The sequence below is a fragment of the Haplochromis burtoni genome, unplaced genomic scaffold, assembly GCF_018398535.1.
Source record: "Haplochromis burtoni strain Fernald_Lab_line unplaced genomic scaffold, NCSU_Asbu1 Contig_27, whole genome shotgun sequence".
Classification (NCBI taxonomy): domain Eukaryota; kingdom Metazoa; phylum Chordata; class Actinopteri; order Cichliformes; family Cichlidae; genus Haplochromis; species Haplochromis burtoni.
The window spans coordinates 1,146,993-1,168,250 of record NW_024582388.1 but is presented as its reverse complement, the minus strand read 5'-3'; the positions used below and the strand labels follow the sequence as shown (position 1 = coordinate 1,168,250).

The 21,258-nt window shown below is 41.0% G+C and overlaps 1 protein-coding gene across 9 annotated transcripts in view; it reads right to left on the bottom strand.

Moving 5' to 3' along the window:
• The window catches only part of pard3ab (par-3 family cell polarity regulator alpha, b), a 249,552-nt gene that overhangs the window by 130,007 nt on the left and 98,287 nt on the right, over nucleotides 1–21,258 (bottom strand). For all 9 annotated transcript variants that reach the window (XM_005918019.3, XM_042219040.1, XM_005918020.3 and 6 more), the window contains exons 4-5: nucleotides 20,155–20,339; nucleotides 18,514–18,657 (exon numbers count right to left, since the gene is read on the bottom strand). In XM_005918019.3, the coding sequence (XP_005918081.1) occupies nucleotides 18,514–18,657; nucleotides 20,155–20,339 (329 nt within the window). The remainder of the gene's footprint in view (nucleotides 1–18,513; nucleotides 18,658–20,154; nucleotides 20,340–21,258) is intronic.

The following is a 21,258-nucleotide window of genomic DNA, read 5'->3' as shown; positions in this document are numbered from 1 at the left end:
GGAACAATTTTTTTTTTTTACTTCGGCATCCTTTTCAGAAGTCCAGCTGGAGACACTCTGAGAGGCATCGCCACACTTTGCAAACCACACAATCAAGACGTCGCCCATTCCCGTTGCTGGGAGGGGGCCGAGCGAGCAAAGCAAAGGATAGAAGCATTAATAATTCAGGGTCGAGTTGGGGGGTTAATGGCTAGCAGGCAGACAGGCAGGTACGAGGGCCGGCGGCCGATGTGTTTTCCAGCCGAGTCATTGTTTGTTTCCTGGATGTGGAAAAGTAGAGGCAGGCAGGCAGTTTTCAGGCCCGGGGGCTCATTAAAGATTAATAGGAGAATCCATTGGGGTCTGTCCTTTCTATCTCTCAGACTAAATGAAGTGGTCTGCACCTGGTGTGTATGCATGGGAGGGAGACTGAGTGGAGTATTGCTGCACTTTAATGAAGTGTTGCCCACTCCCCTGTCCTGCCACTTTGACCATACTGTCACTTACGAACTGATGCGAATGCACACATAAACGCACACATAAACACACACGCAGACAGAGGAGTGAGTGTTATTTGCAGAAACGAGTACAACTTTCTCAAGACGCTAACACAAATCTGCAGAGACCAAATGCAAACATTTTGACGTGGCAGAAATGTTAAATGTGACGGTGAAGCGTAAATGTTTAAAATCAGTAACAACCGTAGTTACAGTCATTTGTGGCATCGTACCTGGATCCTTTCATTTCTTTGAAACTCGCATTAAAATTTTAAAATCCCGATCCGTTTAAATATGAATGATCGTGTCTCCGGAGTACGGAAAGTTTTTGATCATTAGGTTTGATGTTAAAGCTGCCCATCATAGTGACAACCTCTGAGAAAGACTTCACAGGAAGTGCTTTGAACTGGTGCAGCGGTGAGAAGCGCTGATTTGCTTTGTCAAGCTGACTGTTAGCAGTGCCAATTAAGTCAAGTCAAAGTTTGAAAAAAAAGAAAAAAAAGAATCATACAAAGTGGCGCCTCACATAAAAATCAATCTTTGCAAAATGCTGCATTTTTAAAATCAGTAAAAATAAACAGCCGGTTCAGGAATAATGAAATTGCCTTTATGATGGCCTTTAGCAAAGTATAAATAAAGCTTTACACGCACACAGGCAGGCTAATCAGGCATTCTGTTCTTGGCAATTTATTTTTTAGATTTAAAAAACAGAATAAATAGACTATATCAGGCTGCCTGTGTTCAGTTGCAACCGCTGGTCAACATCCATGACCTGTCAACTTAGGTGGTCTTATATGATTAGTGTTACATACTGGCTACTGTGCAGCAAATATGCAGTTTTAAACAGTAAAATTCAAAAGGACACTCCTTAAAATCTCAAAAGCGAACGATAAAAATATAAATATATCACAAAATATCATCAAAATATAGCACCTTTTTATTTTCAGTTTCATTATGATACGAGGTCTAAATCTTTACTTTTAAAAACACTTAAAAATGAATGGTGCTCATTAATATGTGATTTTTTCCTCCTATTACTTCAGTACTTTTGCATTGGAATTGGATTGCCTCTGTTTTATTTCAAAATGTCATATATACATGCAGTTATATTGCACAGTCCAATGCTACATTAAAACACAAGTGCACAAACATTTATCTGTGTTAACTGGTATCTGTGTCCTCTCCAGCAGAACTCCATATGTTCCCAACCGGATGAAACACTGAACTAAAGACTATAAATTAGCCTTAACCTTTAACCTCTAACCTGAAAGCCACCACACACCATCTGTGGCTGACAGACAGATGAAAGTTAAAGGTGGACTTCAAATAAAGCTCCAGACCATCTTTGCAGCATTCGGTCTTCTGTGAGCTCAACACAGCTGGTGTAAGCTTTTAAGCTCTTTTTCCCCTCATGGAAAAATCCTGTAACGTTGGAGATAATGATGTGATAGACTTTAAAACAGAGAACTGGTTTGTTAGCATTAGCACTTTGCCTAAAATAACTCAAGCAGAGCAACTCGTACACAAGGCCAAAGTGCTTCAATAGAATGAGAATCTTCCCTTAAAGACAGACAATAACAACAACACCACAAAACCACTAATAGTTTCTGGGGCCGTGGCTGTGTGACCCTTTCAGGAGGAAATAAAAACAACAACAACAAAAAACATCTACTCAATTTCTGGGTGAGTTAGACAACAAATACAGACAGCTTCAGATTTTCACCAGAACATTTACTGAAAGCACTCAAAAGGTTCATTAGAGGCCACCTGAATGAACTCACACATTTCATCACGTCAAGGGATGTAATGATCAAACATGGCTGCACATGACCTTCGATGTCTTATTCACATTCTGGCAGAGAGGAGGCAAACATCCAGCTGAGAGGATAAAAATAGCAAATAGTAAAAGAACACTAGCTCATCTCAAGTTCAGCTTTACTAGCTTTAAACATTTGATGCAGGATCAAATAAACTCGTGTCCCTGATAAGTTTGATGTTGCGCTGCACACAGTCCAATCCATCCCGACACAGAGACGTATAATGAATGCTGATGCTTGTCTCCGTGCAAGACCACAATGCATCATTAAAAGCAAGCTTTCAATTACAGATCCCTGCACTAATTCAATTAGTCTCCTTTGAAGACACTTTGATAATGGGATCCAGACGGGCGGACGGCATCGTCAATAACTCGAGGATTTATTGAGCCAAGGGGATGTTATCGGAGTTTATATCATCCTGGCAGCCTGTCGCGGTGCTACACAAGGAGAGGAGAACGCTACGTGTTCACGTGAATTGTGCGGTTTTGCATGAAGGGCATATTGAAAAATATATAGAAGATTTCAAAAGATAACGTGCAATTTTGAATGTATTTCACTTTCAAGGACTTTACTTTATCTTTAGTGTATGCATCTTTGTGGTGTCACTTCTCTTAAATCCTGGCACAGAGAAGGATTTGAATATTTTTCTTGCTCTTAAATGAGTCCTAAACAATTTGCTGTAAGAGTTTCCCGTATTGTGACATGGCTGAACAGTTCCTCCAGTGTAAGGGGAGGAAATGTTCCCTCGTTCTAGTGAGTGGTGCTTGTTAAAAATGGAATAACAATATTTTATTGTGTTTCTGTATTGAATTACAATGAGTGTTAACTTAACTGGTCCTCCTCAACTTTTAAAAGCTTGTTTCGCCTGATCGTTTAAACATAATATGAACAAAGACGACCTTAACTTCAATCATTTGAGTTCCTTTGGTCTCAGCCCATTTCAGTTGCTTTGGGACCATTAAACCGGTTTATGGCGTCATGCTATCTGCCCATAGATTAACGTTGCCATTGGGAGGTCACCCAGTGGCTTTTGAAGCCTCGGTTTAGTGTGTGCATCTTTTTTGTTTTGTTTTTTCACAGCCTGGGTGGAGGGCAAAGTGCATCGATACACTGTATTGGTCTAACATACAGAAAACAGATACCAGCTCATTCCTCCTGAGCAGCATACAAATAAAATCCTGTATGTTCTATTTTTGGTGGACTTGCTCAGGCTTTTGTCAGATAATTGCATTAAATGTATCCTATAACACCAACACCACAAGCATGGCTGTTTGCCCAGTACAGTGACTCTAATTAGCCGCATGCGTTAGCATCCACCTGTCAGTTACAGCAACCATGACATATATAATGCAAACTTTCTATAGCCAGCGATGTTTTTGTATCGAACTGTCACATGTTTATTTTATTTCTGCTCTTGTGAGTCTACGTGGACCTTCTTGGTTTTGTAGCCTTAGTCAGGTTTACAGTGTTATCCAACACCATTAGGATGAACTAGACCACATATAGTAAACCAGGCCCCACATTAAAGTTCAGGGTTCAGCGTTAATAAGATGAAATCGGCTGCATTTCTTTGGTCCCGTCTGTTATCTCTGGGTTCTGTGTCTGCAGCGCCAGGCTGGCATGGATCGTTTCCCCCGGCTCAGGATTATTTCGCAGTGACTCAGTCCCAGCCAGCTTTCCTTTGTTGCCAAACATCCCAATCAGTTTGATTGATCTGCGTAGTTCTCTCACCGGCCCCTGTGAAAGCGTTAACTTCTATTCAATAGCAACAACACGTCCATTCACCAGATGTGAGCACATTATCTTCAACCCATCCTTGCACTGCCACAGCTTTACGATGGTCCCATCTTCAAACTGTTGGGTTTCAGGTGTGGTTGGACTGGTGGCAGCCGTACTACAGATTCCAGCTCAAAACTAGGAGATGCAGAGACCGTTATTCCTCAAGAAAACTCCTTATGCAGGAAAATTCTGTGCCGAAATTAATCCTCATAACAGGTTACAGTGCCATCACTCCCAATCCACAGTCACCTTCTTTGAAATCATCTCCCTTCCTCTTAATGCCTCTTTCTAAAGGCCTGCTGATACAGCGCACTTCCAAAACACTCTCTTGTGAAGGTCGTTTGCACCGTCTCTGATTGTGACCCTTATCAAAGAAGCTACTTTTCCTTCTTTCAATGCAAAAGGGCATCACCGTGCAAATATAATTCTTTCTTTGAATGTAGAGGTCATCCTCATCAACTCTCCATATCTGATGTCTCCCGATGAGCCCGATGAGGAGGAGTGTGTTTGACGGGCTAAATGATTTCTCAAGGCCAATCTGCAGAATAGTCACTCTTCTCATTTCTTCTCTATATTTGATGGTTTCAGGTAAAATTATCCTGTGTGTTTTCTTCTGATTTATACACGTCTCACAGGGCTGGATTGTAAGCCCTTTATTTAGACCGGTAAATAAAACATTAAAAAACTCATCCCCTCCTTGATCTTACTTGATCCTCCAGAAGAGTGTGTAAATGTTTATATTTTCCATTTTAATGTGTTCTGACGGTAGGATATTTTTCTTCTTTCTCCTGGAAGGAAATCTTCCCTTTTTTTTATAATGTATTTTTTCCCCGTCCTCCCTCTGCTGCGTCTTGTAACCTCGAGATAGTCATAACATTTTTATAACTTTGCAGACTTTTAAGTTTAACTCTTTTGAACAAAAGTATTGTGTTAACTCTTTAGGTTATTCCATTACTGCCAGTCCCTAACAGCTCTAGGTCCCCATGGTTCTGGTGAAAGGCCTTTGCAGAACAGTGGAGACTATGGTGACTGTGATTTTCTAGGTAAATGTACAAAATCACATTCCAGAAAAGTCTAGTTGTCTTTGAAGGCCAAAAAAATGCTGACAGTAACGGCACGTCCTTTCCTCGGCCCCGTCTCCACACATACAGCACTGTTTCTGCGACACTCATGTACCTCATGGAACTACAAGAGGCAGCAGTAATATCGGCGCGCACAAAATGAGACTTCCAGCACTTCCTAAATTACCGCAGAGCCGCTGTAGCAATCCACTTAATTCAACTGCAATTTCTCCGATCCAATTCAATCAAAGTGGCTGGGGTTGGTGGAGGGGTATCAGCGCACCAAAATATGCAATGCAATTTACTCAAACATAATAGACAATGGAGGCCTCATCAGGAATCAAAGCAATTTCAAAACTCACATTTTAGAAGAGATGTCCCCTAAGAGCTCAGTCAGTCTCGTTTGAAGTAAATTTGTGGGTTGTGTTAAAAACGCTCGTATTGTGAGTCTGACTGAAGACGTGGAGGAGGGCAAAGGGGGGGTTTCCCTTTTAAGCCAACTTTATTCCTTTGCCAAAGTTATCAGATGTAGTCTACAAGAAAAATGAGTGAATACAAAGGTTACAGAGAGGTGTATCAGTATTCCTCCAGAGAGTGAAGGGGAGATGAAGCGAGTGATGGGACAGAGAAATGAAAAACTACAGAATAAAAGGAACAGTAGATTGAGGGAGTGACTCAAAGGATGACAGAGAGGCAGATAGCGAGACAGACAAAAACACATTACACGAGGGACAGAGAGCCACGACAAACCTCGTTCAAAGGATGACAAATGACACTTTGAAAACTCCCAGCTATAAATCTGAGGGGATTCTGAGATCTTCTGACATTTTACACTTTCACACTTTTGGCTGTCAAAACAAAAAAGAAGCTGAAAGTTTGAGCTTCTCTGGATGTGTCAATCATTCAAACGGAGTATTTAGAAATACTAAAGGAGAGTCGCACGAGTGAGCTGGAAATACCACCAGGGGGTTAACTATCTAATGTTTGCTGTGGGGGTTATACCTGCCATTGTCACTCCCGAACACATCCTGAATGGTGACGCGACATCCACTGATATGAGCCACACAGAGTGGAGGTGCGAGAAACAGGAGGAAGAGCGAATGTGTTCGACTTTAAACCATATGCATCCCATATGGAGAGTCGAAATATGTGGCAACTGGAACAGATCAAGCCTACACACGTTGCACTTACTTGCATATATAAACTTTGAAGTGCAATTCATTCCATGTAGAGAGCAAATAAAGGGGATGGGGTGCATATGCGTATGTTGCAAAAACGTGCTGCATAAAAGTAACGAGGCACGGTGCCATTGCTGAAGTTTTTGCTGTTGCGCGTGTCAGCTTCTAAAGGTTTTAACTCAGGAAGCTAATCAACATGAATGCTCAAAATAATGAGCGGCGCAAGCATGTTCAGTTGAACAGAAAAAACACAGACTGAGTCTGCTGAGGAGGGCTGCGTAATTCTTTTAAACTGACCTCCCGGGCTGATTAAGCTGCTGATTGATCTTTAAAAAGTCACGAAAGAACTGTCAACTTCAAATATACCATGATTCTTTGCATAAACAGTACATACCAGCTGATTACACTGAAGCTTTCTGAGCAAGCTCTGCACTAATGCAGCATGTTCAAATCTCTGCAAGTAAGTTCAATTTCAGACAAATATCCCGACAGAGGAAGGAAGTGGTGAACACGTTTGAAGCAATATTTACTTCCTGGACATTCTAATGGTGTTAGCGCAACGAAACGTCTTTTATGTTGGTAGTTTTCTAAGATTATTCACCTGGAGACAGAACACAGCTGGAGTGGCGAGGGTATGGGGAATGTTTTAGAGCATGAAGAGTAGATATCATTTATAACAAAATGATCAGATAATGAACCCAAGTACTTCCTGTTGTTACAACGTCAACCTTTTAGCTGCCACAGTAACAAAAACCCAAACAGCGTTTTCTTTATAGAGCTTACGTCAAACTGGAAGACGTTTTTATTCATTTGTGTGCTTTCATCAGAGGTCTTAGAGCTACCGCAGGTCTAATCTTCGTGGTGTATTCGCCATATGCCCTTACAACAGAGGTGAGCAGCATGGGCCGTGGCCAGTCACACAGCTTGTTATGTGATGCACCATTTACCAAGATGACACTCCCGATAGAGCCGCTGCAATAGAGCAAAATAACAGGTAAAGCTGACCAAACTACCCCTCTGAGAGGAAGGGAGCTATAGATAATAGTGACAAGAAACACACACACACACACATACAGCAGTAGAGATGTCAGATTGAAAGCCATTATTCTGACTGACTCAAACTGTAATGGCTGCAGCTGAGAAGAGCGTGTCTATATAAACAAGTCAAGGGGAAAAACAAAACTTCTCTCTATCGTCTCCCTCTGGCTTTTTCCTTCCTGCAGCAATGCGTTCTGTACCTTCAGCAGAACTTCTGTAACTCTCACAGCACCGTTGATGAGTCAAAAACTTTAGCTGAGCTATGACTGAACATAGTGCATATATAAGAGTGTTTATTCTTACTATTAAAATTCAGGGAACTGTAATTTAAAATAAGCCCCAATTTCAAAATTTGATAATTTATTTTTACATTTTAGAGAAATCCACCTAGGGCTTACAGCATGTCACACATTTGACATTTTTTGGTCTTATCAACTGATGATTTGCATTTATTATAAAGTTTTCTGCATGTTCTGGACCCTTTCTGGACAGAAATCAAAACTAAGCGAATTAACAAATTGAAATTCTCGTGTTTTGCAAATGAGGGCAAAATGAATTAATTTGTAGTGAACTGGCAAATCACTCTGGAGGCTAAAGCCCAGGGATGAAAAAAAGTTTCATCTATATTCACTATTACAGTTTTATTCAGATGGTTAGAAAAATGCACTTTGAACCTGCTTGCAGGTTTTGAGATCAGCTGTTTTGGATGTGTACTCGTCGTCCTTCATTTCAGGACAATCAGCTCGACTCTTCGGTGGGCAGGTTTCATTTCCAGAGCACAACAGACCTCAATAATCAGCTCCGTCCCTCTTTTGTCAGATCTCTGATTCTCCTCTGATAACAGCTGGCACCTGCTGTTGTCATCCTTCTCATCTGTCTTTGATCGTTTTATAGACCGCCGATAAACTCTGTTGCTCACGGAGCCCGTAGAGCGCTGCAGATGTACAAAACTGAGATCCTTATCTTGGATTTCAGTCTCTGCTGTATGTGTTTCTAACCCTTCCTGAACATCAACAGGCAACAGGTGGATTAAGTTTTGAGAAAGAGCTACCATCTGTCCAACCAGCGCAGGTCTCTTTTAGGTGTAATTACTTCTTGGTAGCAGGTGAGCAACATGGAATTACATGCTCGCGTGTGTGCCTGCAATGTCCTGACAGCAGCTTGCAGCCTAAGATGGAGCTCCCTTTGGGAAAACTGTGTACCCACAAGTGGGGGAGAGCTGTCTTTCATCTCTCCTCCGTCTCTCTGTTCTAGCTCTCTCCCTGCGTCCCTCCCGGCTGGAAAAGATCTGGGCTCCCACAGCTCTCTGTCATATTAAAACCAAAAGATCAAAGGTGATGAGGAGTGGAGGACCAAAGAACAGACAGAAAGAAAAGAGAAATGAGAGGAGTCAAAACAAAGGGACTGATGTGAGGACGGGATATAAAGAGCAAAGAGAAGAGGAGGATCAATAGAGAGAGATGAGAAACGGGATCTGTGAGAACGGAAAGATGAAGTGAAACGGAAAGTTTTTTGGAGTTACAATGTGTCGCTCTAAAAAAAAGCTGACGCTAATTCTACTCAACTAAACGTCTTCCTGATTGAAGCAGAGGAAGAAAAAAAGGAGGGGGGTGTTTAAGCAAAGAATTTGTTCAATCAACAGCAGCGGAAGCACATGTCAAATAAACAATGATGAATATGTGAGATTGGATTTCACACGTGGAGACGTTTGTAAATGAAGGACGGAGACATGCAAGTCAAACACGGGCGGTTATTCCAGGTGGCTTTGAGGCTGTAAGCGTGATGTCCTTGTCCTTCAGTCATGTGTGAAAGAAACTGTTACTGTAACCTTCTTATTATTACAACAGCAACATCACTCCTCCTCAGAGGCCTTTAGAAATACAGGAAAAAGAATAAAATGAAGCCATCTCTCTGTGTATGAATATAATTAATAAAAACAACTCCTCCCACGGAACATGAAACAACTACTACACAAAATTAACAACCACACTGCTTAAACAAGCTAGCAATAGCTGGTCACAACCAGCAGATCGTCATTTCAAGGTCACTTTGATTATGTTTGGCTAAGTACATAAACATCTGAGACTTCATTCTCACAGTTCAAGTCTGTTTAAAGTTGAAACATGAGCTGCAGAAAGGCCAGCTTTGGCTCTATGGGAAAAATACAGAATTAAAAGAAATTTCTGTAAGCACATGTGAGCTGGCAATGGGACTGACGGGCCGGTGCAACGCTGGCTTGAATAGCATTATTCTGCTTTTAACCTCATGATCATTGAGATGGATGATAAATAACTGCCAGTATGTTAACACTGCAAGCTCATGGAGATATTCCATATACTTCCTGGATCGTATTTCAACTTCTCACAGTGTAAGAAGAGCCTCCTGTTAGACATAGCCAGTCTTGTCACAATACCAGATTACTAGATATAAATGAATTTAATCTTTTGTTCACAAGTATGTGAAAGAAAGAGGAGGTGGTATGACAATTAGGTAGATATGTCCTTAGATAGTAAACATGCCATATTACTCTGTCATTAGTTACAATTGCATAACTGGCAATAAGTCAGTTACTTGACACATGCCTCTTTGTTCTTATCTTTATCTCTTAAAAATCAAACCTTTTCCTCTGTGTGCGTTTTGTTTTATATTTGTATTATTTGACTGTAAGATTCCCCCCAGATATGCACCCAGACCTGGTGACTGTGTGAAAAAGGCAAATAAAAGATTTCATCTTCATCTTATCTAGCAAAAATTAAGCTAGAATGAAGATGCAGTGTGCGAAAAACAAAGTACACTCAATGATTTACAACTTGTAGAAGTCCCTTTAGCAGTAATAGCTTAAAGCAAGCATTTTCTGTGCTCTTTTCATATTATTAGATGAATTTTGGCTCTTTCCACAACCTTGCTTTAGTTTATTGAGATTTGTCTGCACAGCTGTTATGGTCCTGCCTCAACATTTCAATCAGGTTGAGGTCTGGATTTTGACTGGACCATTCACTTGATTCTGTCTTTATTCTTTTTCCCACCAGCCATTCCTGCTGAAGATCTGCTGGTGTGCTTGGGATCCTCGTCCTGTTGCATGACACACTCTGTCAGACAGATTGAGTCTTTGGCATACAGAAGTGGTCACGGTCAACTCAATGACTGCAAGCCTCCCAAGTCCTCTGGCTGCAAAGCAAGCCAAAATCATTGCCCCTCCACCATTTAGCCTGACAGTTTAATGTGTGGCCGTTTGTGCTGACGTTTTCTATGCTAACTGAGGCCTGTAGAGTCTGAGATATAGTTCTTGGGTTTTTTCAGGATTTTTTGCAGGTTCTCTGAACAATGCACGGTCTGACCTTGGTGACTTGGTGAATTTGGTGGGGCATCCACTCCTGGGAAGCAGTCTCAAATGTTTTCCTCTTGCGAATAATCTCTCACACTTTAGAATGACGCACTTCAAATAGTTCTGAAATGTTCTTACAACCCTTCCCAGATTGATGGACAGCAACAATTGCTTCTTTATGATCATTGCTGATGTCACTGTGTTAACACTTGAAGGCTCCAGTCCAGCAAACTGTCAAAAGTCCTGCTTTTTTAGGTGCGCTCACACTTGCTGATGATGAATTAATTAAACAGATCTGATTAGCGGCACCTGGCTGCTACTTAACCACCTTAATTCCTATGGAAGCAGGAAGGGTAAACGCAGCTTTTTTCCACTGATTCTGCATTTTGGTTTAATTATTGTTAAATAACTAACAACATGGTGTAATAATTCACCTGAGGTTGTATTTACATCATCTTTAAGACCTGCAGAGGACCAGATTATTATTTCCATTATGTCCTAATACATAAAATGTCACAGCTGAAAGAGGGTGCACTTTCTTTTTCACATAACTGTATCCGTATACTATTCCTAGTACTCTTTACAAGTGTTAATGAAGCCATTTAGTTCTAGAAAAGCATAGTTTTATCTGTGCTGTGGAGATTTTTTTTTCTAAATTAGCACTACTATAAGTAAAAAGGAAAAATGTATAAATGACAGTATGCTGTGGTAGTTGTATGTCATGTCTGACGAGTGGACATCAAAGCTAATGAGCACAAATGTTAAGATGAGAAAGAAAGGAAAACTGATTGAATGAAAAGAAGACTGTAATTACCTACAGTGTGCATGGAGCTGAAAGAGTGGCACAAAAAAAAAGACATGAGGGTTATGATGTATGAGACAGAATAACAAAGTTCAAATTAAAATAATAACATTGGAAGAGTGAGAAGGAAAAAAAGATTAGAGGCTCATTATAACAAGGTGACAGCAGATTAACACTGTTCACACATCTGCAAACACACACCTACAGCATTTATCGATACACTCATTTACACCACACCAACATATTGTACAAAAACAGAAGGAAACACCTTCAATCTAAGCTCCACAGCAGCACCTACTGGTCGCTTGCACAGAATCTGTTTGCACTGATCGTACTGCTTTCACCCATCACTTTCATCTGTCTTATTAACGCACAGACACACACACACACACACACACACAGACTCTATAGTATGCACCCACAAATCTCCTGAACCATCACACAGAAAATGATATGTACACCAGACAGCTGCACAAATGGAAAAAACAAAACAAAACAACAAAAGAAAAGAAAATCATATACACAGAGACACAGACATGCCACAAAACTTGAACATGCAGGTTTCAGTGCACATACGAACACAGTCTCACACAGTCTGAGGTGATTTATGACTGTGCGGCTCAGGTTTGCATGATTTATCCTGCTAAAGCTGCACTGTGCACCTGAGGGACTCAACCCTCCACTACACACAATGCATGGAGGCTTGTTAACAGCAAAGCAGCAGAGGAATGTGCGTTTGTGTGCGTGCTTACACATTTTTGTTTTTGTGCACACTTCGAGTGTAATTTGCTTTTATTGTGTAGGTGTGCACACGGCCTTGATCACTCTGGCTAAGGAGTGCCTTGAATCCATAATATAAGTATAAGGTACTTCTGTGTTTTAATGAAATCTTCGTGTACGTTTATCATGTGGACGGATCATAACATTGTGCTAGTATCTGCAAGCTTGCAATGTAGCATGTTACTCGTGTGTAGCAAAGCTCACAGTGCAGATATGCAAAGGCACTGACATTCCTGCACAGGTCTGTAGGTGTGTGAGCAGATCCACCGTCAGAATGTCTGTAACAACAACATCCCCAGTGAGCCGTGTGAAGCCTCCATCCCACCATGAAAGATAACCTGGTCCCCCAGCAGTCTAATGGCTGAGGACACGCAGCAGCAAAACAAGCTTCTGTGATCGCTGCATCACATGCTGTGATACACTGAGCTGCTTTATGCTACCAAGGATTTTTTTTCTTTTAATATTACATTTTGAAAAAAAAAAATCTCAGTTTTTTTAAAGGCTACAGCCAGTTTAATGAGGTCTGTACTGTTTCTGAGGCCATGGCGGCTGCAGCTTTGTCAGTAGATAGTCTGTAGCGAGCACCCCTGGAGCTGCTGATAGAAAAATCAAAAGCATTTTCTTCCAAAATCATTTGACTTTATGTTATAGTTGTCTGGAAAGAAGTCTTGCTATCAAATGGTAATTGTTTTAAACTAGCCCACAGTCCACCACTCACCTAAAAGTATGAAACAATCCTAATAAGAATACGGAGTAAGCAGATTACTCCTTCTAATCGTGGCATAAATATGCAGATACAACAACAATTGTAAACAAATTAAATAAGTAAATAGAATTAAAATTTGTTTACGACTTCAACTAATAGAAAAAACCCCCCCAAAAAACAACATTATGCCTGAGTTTAATGATATGTATGAGTGTTAGAAATGAGTTGAGAAGAGAAACTACATTTCCTGCATTAACACTATGGAAGCTCCAGCTCTGGGTATCAGGAATGTCAAGGGAAGGGCTCCAGGCATATTACACATGCACAGAAAGAAGCTCACTGCGGTCCTGTGAGTTGTTCATCCCAGTTCTCAGTTATTGAATTTTTAGGTAGAAATAAAAGGAGCCTTTATTTGAATTGTAAAATTGTGAGTTGGAGTTCTTCACTTTTTTTATCCACCAATCTGATCTTTTTTTTTTTTAATCAATTTATTACAATTTATTAATTTGCTGACATTTAATGGACAAATAAACGCAGACAAATATACAGTTTTGTATCTAAACTACATACAAGTGCAATTCACATAAACACAGATGCCAGATATTAAAAAGAAATACACCCAGTGCACCAAACAGAAGCAGACATGCACTGACCTGCAAGTCCTCAGAGACCGCCGTCGAAGACTGACCCTGACATGTTACAGTGTGTGTGTGTGTGTGTGTGTGTGTGTGTGTGTGTGTGTGTGTGTGTGTGTGTGGTCAGGGTTCAGCTCACTAACACTGCAGGTGGTTCAGTGGCTTTTGGTATTTCCTCTTAATTGGTTGATTTGCAACCCACTCGAAAACTGTTTGGATTTTTGACACCTGCTCACAGCTGACACACAAAACATACACACAACGCATACACACACACGGACGATGCCACAGACATGTTAATGCATAAACACACACGCACACACACAGATGCAAAGATCCATAAATGCCCTCACGACTCATGAATATACACACAAACGCAGACGGCAGCACAGTGCAGGCCTCTTTTCTCTGCATAGCCTCGGCACCTCCACCCGGCTCTCATTAATACACACTCGAATGACAGCTCGCTGTTGCCATGGCGACCCCCTACCTGTTGCCAAAGGAGGCTGGTAGTTTAGGGGGCTTGTGAACGCTGCTCAAAACTATTGCAGCTCAATTTTTATTTTTTATTTTTTAGCTGTGTGTCAGGAAGCTGCCAGTGCTGCTCCAGGCACGCACAATTAACCACTTTGGAACAGAGAATAGTTTCATTCATTTCAATGCAATTCAATCTGGCTCACTTCAGTGCAAAGCTATGCCCTGTTCTGTGCGTTTTGTTATGAGAGAGGCTGAATTCTCCTCAGGAGTAAAATAGGCCTACTCCAATATATGACGCTCTATTCTAATTCTTCTCTTCATTTTCGTACTCGTCTGTTCGACGTTATTCATTCCGGGAAGATAAGATGAAACTAACTTGAGGAAATTGCTTTGCTTAATTCATCATTCCGAGCTGCTCTATTCTAATTAAATCACTGCATATTCTATTCTTGCTCTGCTATTCTTCTTCGCCACACCATTCTATTTTATATTGTTAACAAAGGTTTTATACACTGCTGGAAAATGGCTTTCTGGGCTAATTGTGCCGTGGAGGGATTCTTCTTGCTTCTCAAGAGGAAGTTTAGGAACTACACAGAAACTGTACATCCATTAAAAATACATGAAATATTCCAAATCAGCACTATTAAGAGAAGATGCTTAAAAATCACACCCTTGCTGCAGTTTCTCCCACAGGTTTTTATGCACCACGATAACTTCAAACTCTACAGTTTTTTTCTTTTGGTCTATATTCTGCTAATGTGTGGGGTTATTTTTTTAATGACCCATGGCTTACATGCCTGTGCAGCCATGTTGGCCAGGGATTGCTGGGGTTAGGGTAGGATGTAGGGTTTTAGCGTCTTTATGTGTCAAGTTTGCATGTTCTTGTGTATGCGTGGGTTCCCTCCAGGTACACCAGCTTCCTTCTAAAGCCCAAAGACACGCAGTTAGTGGGGTTAGGTTAACTGGTGATTCTAAATTGCCCATAGGTGTCAAGCTGAGTGTGAGTGGTTGTCTGTCTCGCTGTGTTAGCCCTGCGTCAGACTGGCAACCTGCCCAGGATGTTTCCTGCTGCTCGCACTATACATACACATGCGCACACAGAGGTATGGACCTAAATGTTGTATGTTTAATTGGTAGTTAAATGTTGACCTTTTATAATATCAAAGGTCAAGCATATCCATGTTACACCTATATAGGTGATTTTTCTTGCTTCAGCACTGTGTGGGTGTGTACAAATGAATTAAAGCTGAAATCTCAGTCACTCACTTATTTAGTTGCATTCTTTAGGGAGGGGATTTTTTTTACCTTGATCATTTTGATTTTCACATGGAGTCTAGTGAGATGGCTTTCCTTCAGCCTGAGCAAAGGTCAATCAAAAGTCTGTTACACTGTGTATGAAGACGGTGCTGAAAGTGACAACTGATAATTAAATGGCACAGTCTTGCTATAGTCAAAGTGGAAGTAGATGCTCATATTAAATGTTTTTAAAGTTTAAAATAATGATGGCATATGCACAAATAATCTCAGGATTCAGACTGCTCTCTTTTTGCACTCCTGGTTTTGGTTGATTTCAACAAGACTTTCCCCTTTATCGGTTACTAGATGAGCTGCACCCCAAGCACAGCACATGTTCTGTGGACTTAAATTTTTATCCAACACTTCCTGCTTTGACCTAGCTACTCTGCAGGTTTTCAAAGTTAATCAAAAATGCCTTAACTGTGGTAAAGCTAAATGCACTTAGCAACAAGGAATCCACATAAAAAAAAATCTTTTTTGAACCCAACAGGAGGTAAAGGCACACGCTCACTTCACAGAGGGCTTTCATCAACAAAGCTCAGTATGAAGCTAGTTTTTCAGTTATGCTAATGCTAACACTGTTCCACCTTAAAAGCATTGTTTTACATAGTAGATAAATCCAGCGGCACACTTCAGCTTTAGTATAAGATAAATGGGTAATTTTTCAACTTTGACTCAAACAATTAAAAAAAAATAGAAATGCAAAGCTAAAAAAGAACATTTGTTTTTACCTAAACAGGCAGCAGACTTTGTGCTATTTCATAATTCAGACATGATGTCTAAAGACAAAACTTCTCAGAGGGCCGGGTCTGGTTTAAAGGGTTGCATTTCTATATAAAACAAAGAAATGTCTCCTTTTCATTTAAATTCAGACTAACAAAATGAAATATAGTGATGAACAGTGTTTCGGTAAATGCAACAATAGAATAAGACAAACGAGAGCATTTTAAACTTAATAAAGCAGCAGTCACGGTCTATAATCAAGTGTTTACCAGCAGACTTTAGCTTCAAACACAAGCCACCCCATCCCCCTGGTCTGGTATATCTCATATTCTTTCATTTGATTACAGTAAAAGTCCGGAACAAAATCAAGGCTTTTCTCATCATGCACTAAAGTTGCACCATCCTTCCTGGAACAAAGTAAGCTAACTGGAGCTTAAATCAATGTGATACAACCCTGCACACGGAGGGTTCCCGTGCAGAGTCGGCCAACACAAGCAACTCGTGAGGTCTCAAGACTGCGTTTGTAACACTGCAAAAACCAGTCCAACTTTACATATGATGTAATGTAACAAGATTCAAACCGTTTCATTGGGTTTTTTTTCTGCTCGGCCACACACACACACACACACACACACACACACCACCTGAGCTCTTGCAGAGCTAGCACAAAAAAAGCTGTCTCTCTCCATCACAAGGAGAGAGACAGCTTCAAATAAGACAGACACACACTCACACACTCCAAGGCCACACAGAATATTGTAGAGGGTCCTGTCATTGTGGGAGCTGTCAGGATGAACATATGGTTGGGGAACACGTGCTCGAGTGTGCATGTGTGTGACTTTAGGAGGGCAGATGGCTTTCAGCAGGTCATTAATACCAACTACACATCCTGCACTTATCCCATCACTTAATCCCCATCAAACTAAAACCTGTTGTAAGGCGGAAGGAGGAAAACGGCGCAGCCCCAAACTAATAAATGGTGACAACTTGTTGTACATTTAACCCATCAACCAGTTTACGAAAGACCTTATATAACAACAAAGGAAGCAACCACTTTAAGCTAAATGGCACTTTGCAGAGAATCTAAGTGCTTAAGACAATAAATCAACATTAATCCATAAACAGTTTCAAACTGCTTTTAAAGCTTCTGAGAAACGGGTTAAATTGTTCTGGCTATTACAGAACGAGCACCAGGAAATTATGACATATCACAGATTATTTCTTAATGAGGTTCCACCAGAGCACAGCGTAGGCAACGTTTAGCTAATTGTAAAGCACATGTGCATGAAAACGAAAAACAAACAAACAAATAAATAGTTTGAATTTGTTACTTTTTTGTTGGGTGACAAAAAAAAAAAAAAAACGCTGATGATGTTGGATTTCTTCATGAGCATGAAGAAACGGCCTGAATGTTAAGAAAATTCAACATTTTCAATTGGCCATGTGTTTAGCGTTAAGAGCTGACAAACCAAGAGACACAGAATCTAAATCCATTAAACGTGACGCATTCAAACCCAAGATTAGCTCATCTCCACAACCACACTTTGATGCTAGTCTTTATATGTTCAGTTTACACTATGGGCATTAAAGTGAAACATTTTAATGAACGCTCAGTTTTCACAACGATTGTGGATCAAAGCTGAATCGACTGCTTTGTTTTCTTCCGTTTCATCTTCTGCATTACACAAGAGATCATCATTATTTCAACACAGGACTCGACTTTAAACCCAAGTCATCGAAGCTAAACAGTTCTACTAGTGCAAAGCTGAAAGGCCAACCAACAGAAAAATATCCTGAAGCTATGAAACTGAAAACTGTTCATTTCCAAACCGAATACAATCCAAAGGATACATGCAGATCATACCGAGTCATCAGTATTTATCGTGATATTCCGAAAAACTCCATGTTATACTTCAGGGCATACATGACCCCAGTGGGAAAAGATCCCCCAACTCTGCAATGTTCTCGGGATCCAGTTAAACAAAACCACATGTGCTTATGTTATTTACTATATCAACATTATGTTATTTCCCCATCCTCAGCTGCTCGCTCATTGTGGATTTATGGTAGAAATTCTTCACTTTTTAACCTTTCTGCAGAGATCCAAGGGGAGTGATAGAACTGGGCTCGGGCTCTGGAGTGGATCTAGGCCACTCAGACAGGCTTTCAAAGAGCCTGGGCCTGATGGGTAGTCTCAGGGTAGAACTGGCTGTAAATCTCTTGACCTGGAGAGTTGAACTTATCAGGTGTGCGCGTCATGTAAAGCCATAAAAGTCTAACAGATGCAGTGCTTTCTTCCGGAACAGTTGATTAATCCTCATGTCTTCACTTTCCACACACACTTTGGGAACAATACACAGACAGAATGCACTGCTTTGAAGGAAAGCCCTGGTAGTACACATGCAGAAATAAACTCCTACCTGTTCCTGTCTCTCCAGCCAGCGGTCCACCATGGGATGATTGGCGCTGAGCGATGACCGTGCTGTCTCTCTCTGGAATTCTCTCTGATTGGCCCAGGTCCCAGCGTCTCGTGGCAGACTGCGGTACGTGTCCATCCCTTTACCCTACAAGAAAAAAAAAAGGAATAGTTTTAGTTTTTACTTTTAATACTGTTACTACATTTCTCAGACATATGCCATGTCTGCTTTTTGTTAAGTAAATGTTTCTTTTCTTACTGAAAAATGCACATCAAGCATTAAAACCTTAACAATAAAGGCTAATCAACCTGCGCTGAATTTGCTCACAACTCTTTTTAAAGACAGACCGGACCACTTTATAGTTGTGAGCTGGTGTGTGTACATCGGTGTATATTCTCGAGCATCTCACACTTCTAATAATCAGCTGTCTGCTTGATGTTTATTCAGCTGTGTAAAAACTAGAACTTTAATCTCAGCCAAACCGATTTACTCAGGAACAAATAAAATACTGAAAAAAGCCAAACAATAACATTTTTAAAGTTATCTAAGTGACTTATATATGTTTAACCAGAGTATCGAAAGACGGCGGTGGGTTTGAAAACTATTTGCCGGGAGTCCGGTGTTCTCACGGGCTCTCGTGAGCCTTGACCCCGGCTCGCTATCGAGCTAGTGGGTAACAGACTTCGGAGCGCTTTTGAAAATATGTGGTGTCTTGATAAACTGAGCAGATATTTGAGGTTTACGCAGCTACATTCTTGCCTGAAAATATGTTAAACTTTTATTTTGTGACCCAGAAAGAATAATAAGAGTAATATTAAAACTAAGTAGCTGCCGCCATTGTTGGAAACTGAGCTGGGCTGCGCTATGAATTCTGGGACACAGCTTCTTCTTCTTCGGGGTTTAACGGCAGCTGGCATCCTTGTACATGCAGTGCTGCCATCTTCTGCTTCAGTCCGTTATTACACTCTTAAATCCTACTACTTCAAACGATGCGTCGACTATTAAATCAGTCGTCGACGATTTTGATAGTCGACGTAATCGTGACTAGTCGACTAATCGTGGCAGCCCTAGTCTTCACACTGACAAACACAAGTCGGTGGGTGTCTGGTGGGCTCGGAGCAAAACATTAAACAGTTACTTTTACAAAAAGAAAAGGAGAGACAGAAGATGTTGGAATTAAAGTGAGTCTATCTGTGGCTCAGCAGAGCTACAAAAACAAGAAAATCAAAGATGTCCAAATAGCAGAGTTGTGGCTTCTGTGGTTAAATACAAGCAAGCTAGATACAACGAGCATCTCTTAGTCGATGATGTTTATTCACACTTATTGGGAGGTGCATCTTAAACAACAGTGTGGAGGTATGTGGCTTTAGGCACAAACCGAGCAGAAGGGTGCAAATGTTCAATGTGATCAGTTTCAGCTTGGGAAAGTACAAAAAGCCATAAAGCAGCTTTTAAGGAGTTCTATGGTGACGAAAACAAGATGTTGATATATAACAGATGCAAAGGAACCTTTAGTGCATTTGTACTAAAAAGACAATGGCATCCCTCATGCAGTTTTGTGTGTGCAATTTCCTTCATTACTGTCAAATTATTCAAAATTAGCTAGCGCAAAGCCATGTCTGGTTTTAAAATCCAAGCACCAACCTTCCTTTCCAGGCTATTTGTGCCAGACGAGTGGCGAGCTTTCAGGAAGCCAGCGGTGGTCGACCAGCGGGTTGGGTTCTTCCTTGATGGCGTCTCATCTGGTTGGACCCGTGACTCACCGCCGCTGAACGGCCCATTGATCATCAGAGCAGGGTCACTGCTGCGCCGGACGTGGAGGGGCATATCTGAGGAACAGGTCATACACCAGGGCGTCAAAGCATTGTTGTACCTTTTTGTTTTTTTACTTTTCAATGGAAAAGTTCCACTTTCATACTTATGTAAAAAACAAAAAACAAACAACAAAAACCCTCGGCTCTATCTGTTAAAGACTATCGGCAAAGGCTGAGGAAGAAGACAGTTTGGAGATGATTGATGTAAATTTGCTGGAACAAATTTTACGTCTCAAACAATGTGGGCTAATAAAAGAAACAGATTCCATTATCATGCCATTGTGAATTAATGTGAATTATCGCCACAAGTCTAATCAGGCAGCCCTGCTTTACTGTCAGTGCATCTCAACCATAACGCAGAGCAGCAGGCTCTGTGTGGGAACAACAATAAGAGGAAGAGCCTATTGAGAAACCCCAGCGTTAGTGGATGCCTTCCATTAAAACTCTTCACTCTGAAAAGTTCCAGTGTGTGGGCGGTGGGCCAAGGTCCAAATAACAACCTCCAACAGGGGCAGCATGCACGAAAACACCGCGGCCCGCGCTTGTACACAAGACACGACGTTATGACAATAAAAATAACCTCTGGAAATTTCCACGAGCTCATTTGATTAGCTGAAAGGGCAGCCATCAGACCACACAGGAGACACGGATTATAAAAGGTTAGAAGTGTTTAAAAAGCCAGAGCGTCGTCTCGGGACGACCACGCCAAGTGTCATGTTCCCATGTTCTCTTCCAAAACATATTGCTGTTTACAAGTTTTCAGATGTTTGGAGATGGTGGTGTGTGCTCATACAGGAAATGCTGTGATCTTCCCAAAGAGTGTGTATCTGAGTCAACAGCTTGTTTTTGTGTGTGTGTGTGTGTGTGTGTGTGTGTGTGTGTGTGTGTGTGTGTGTGTGTGTGTGTGTGTGTGTGTGTGTGTGTGTGTGTGTGT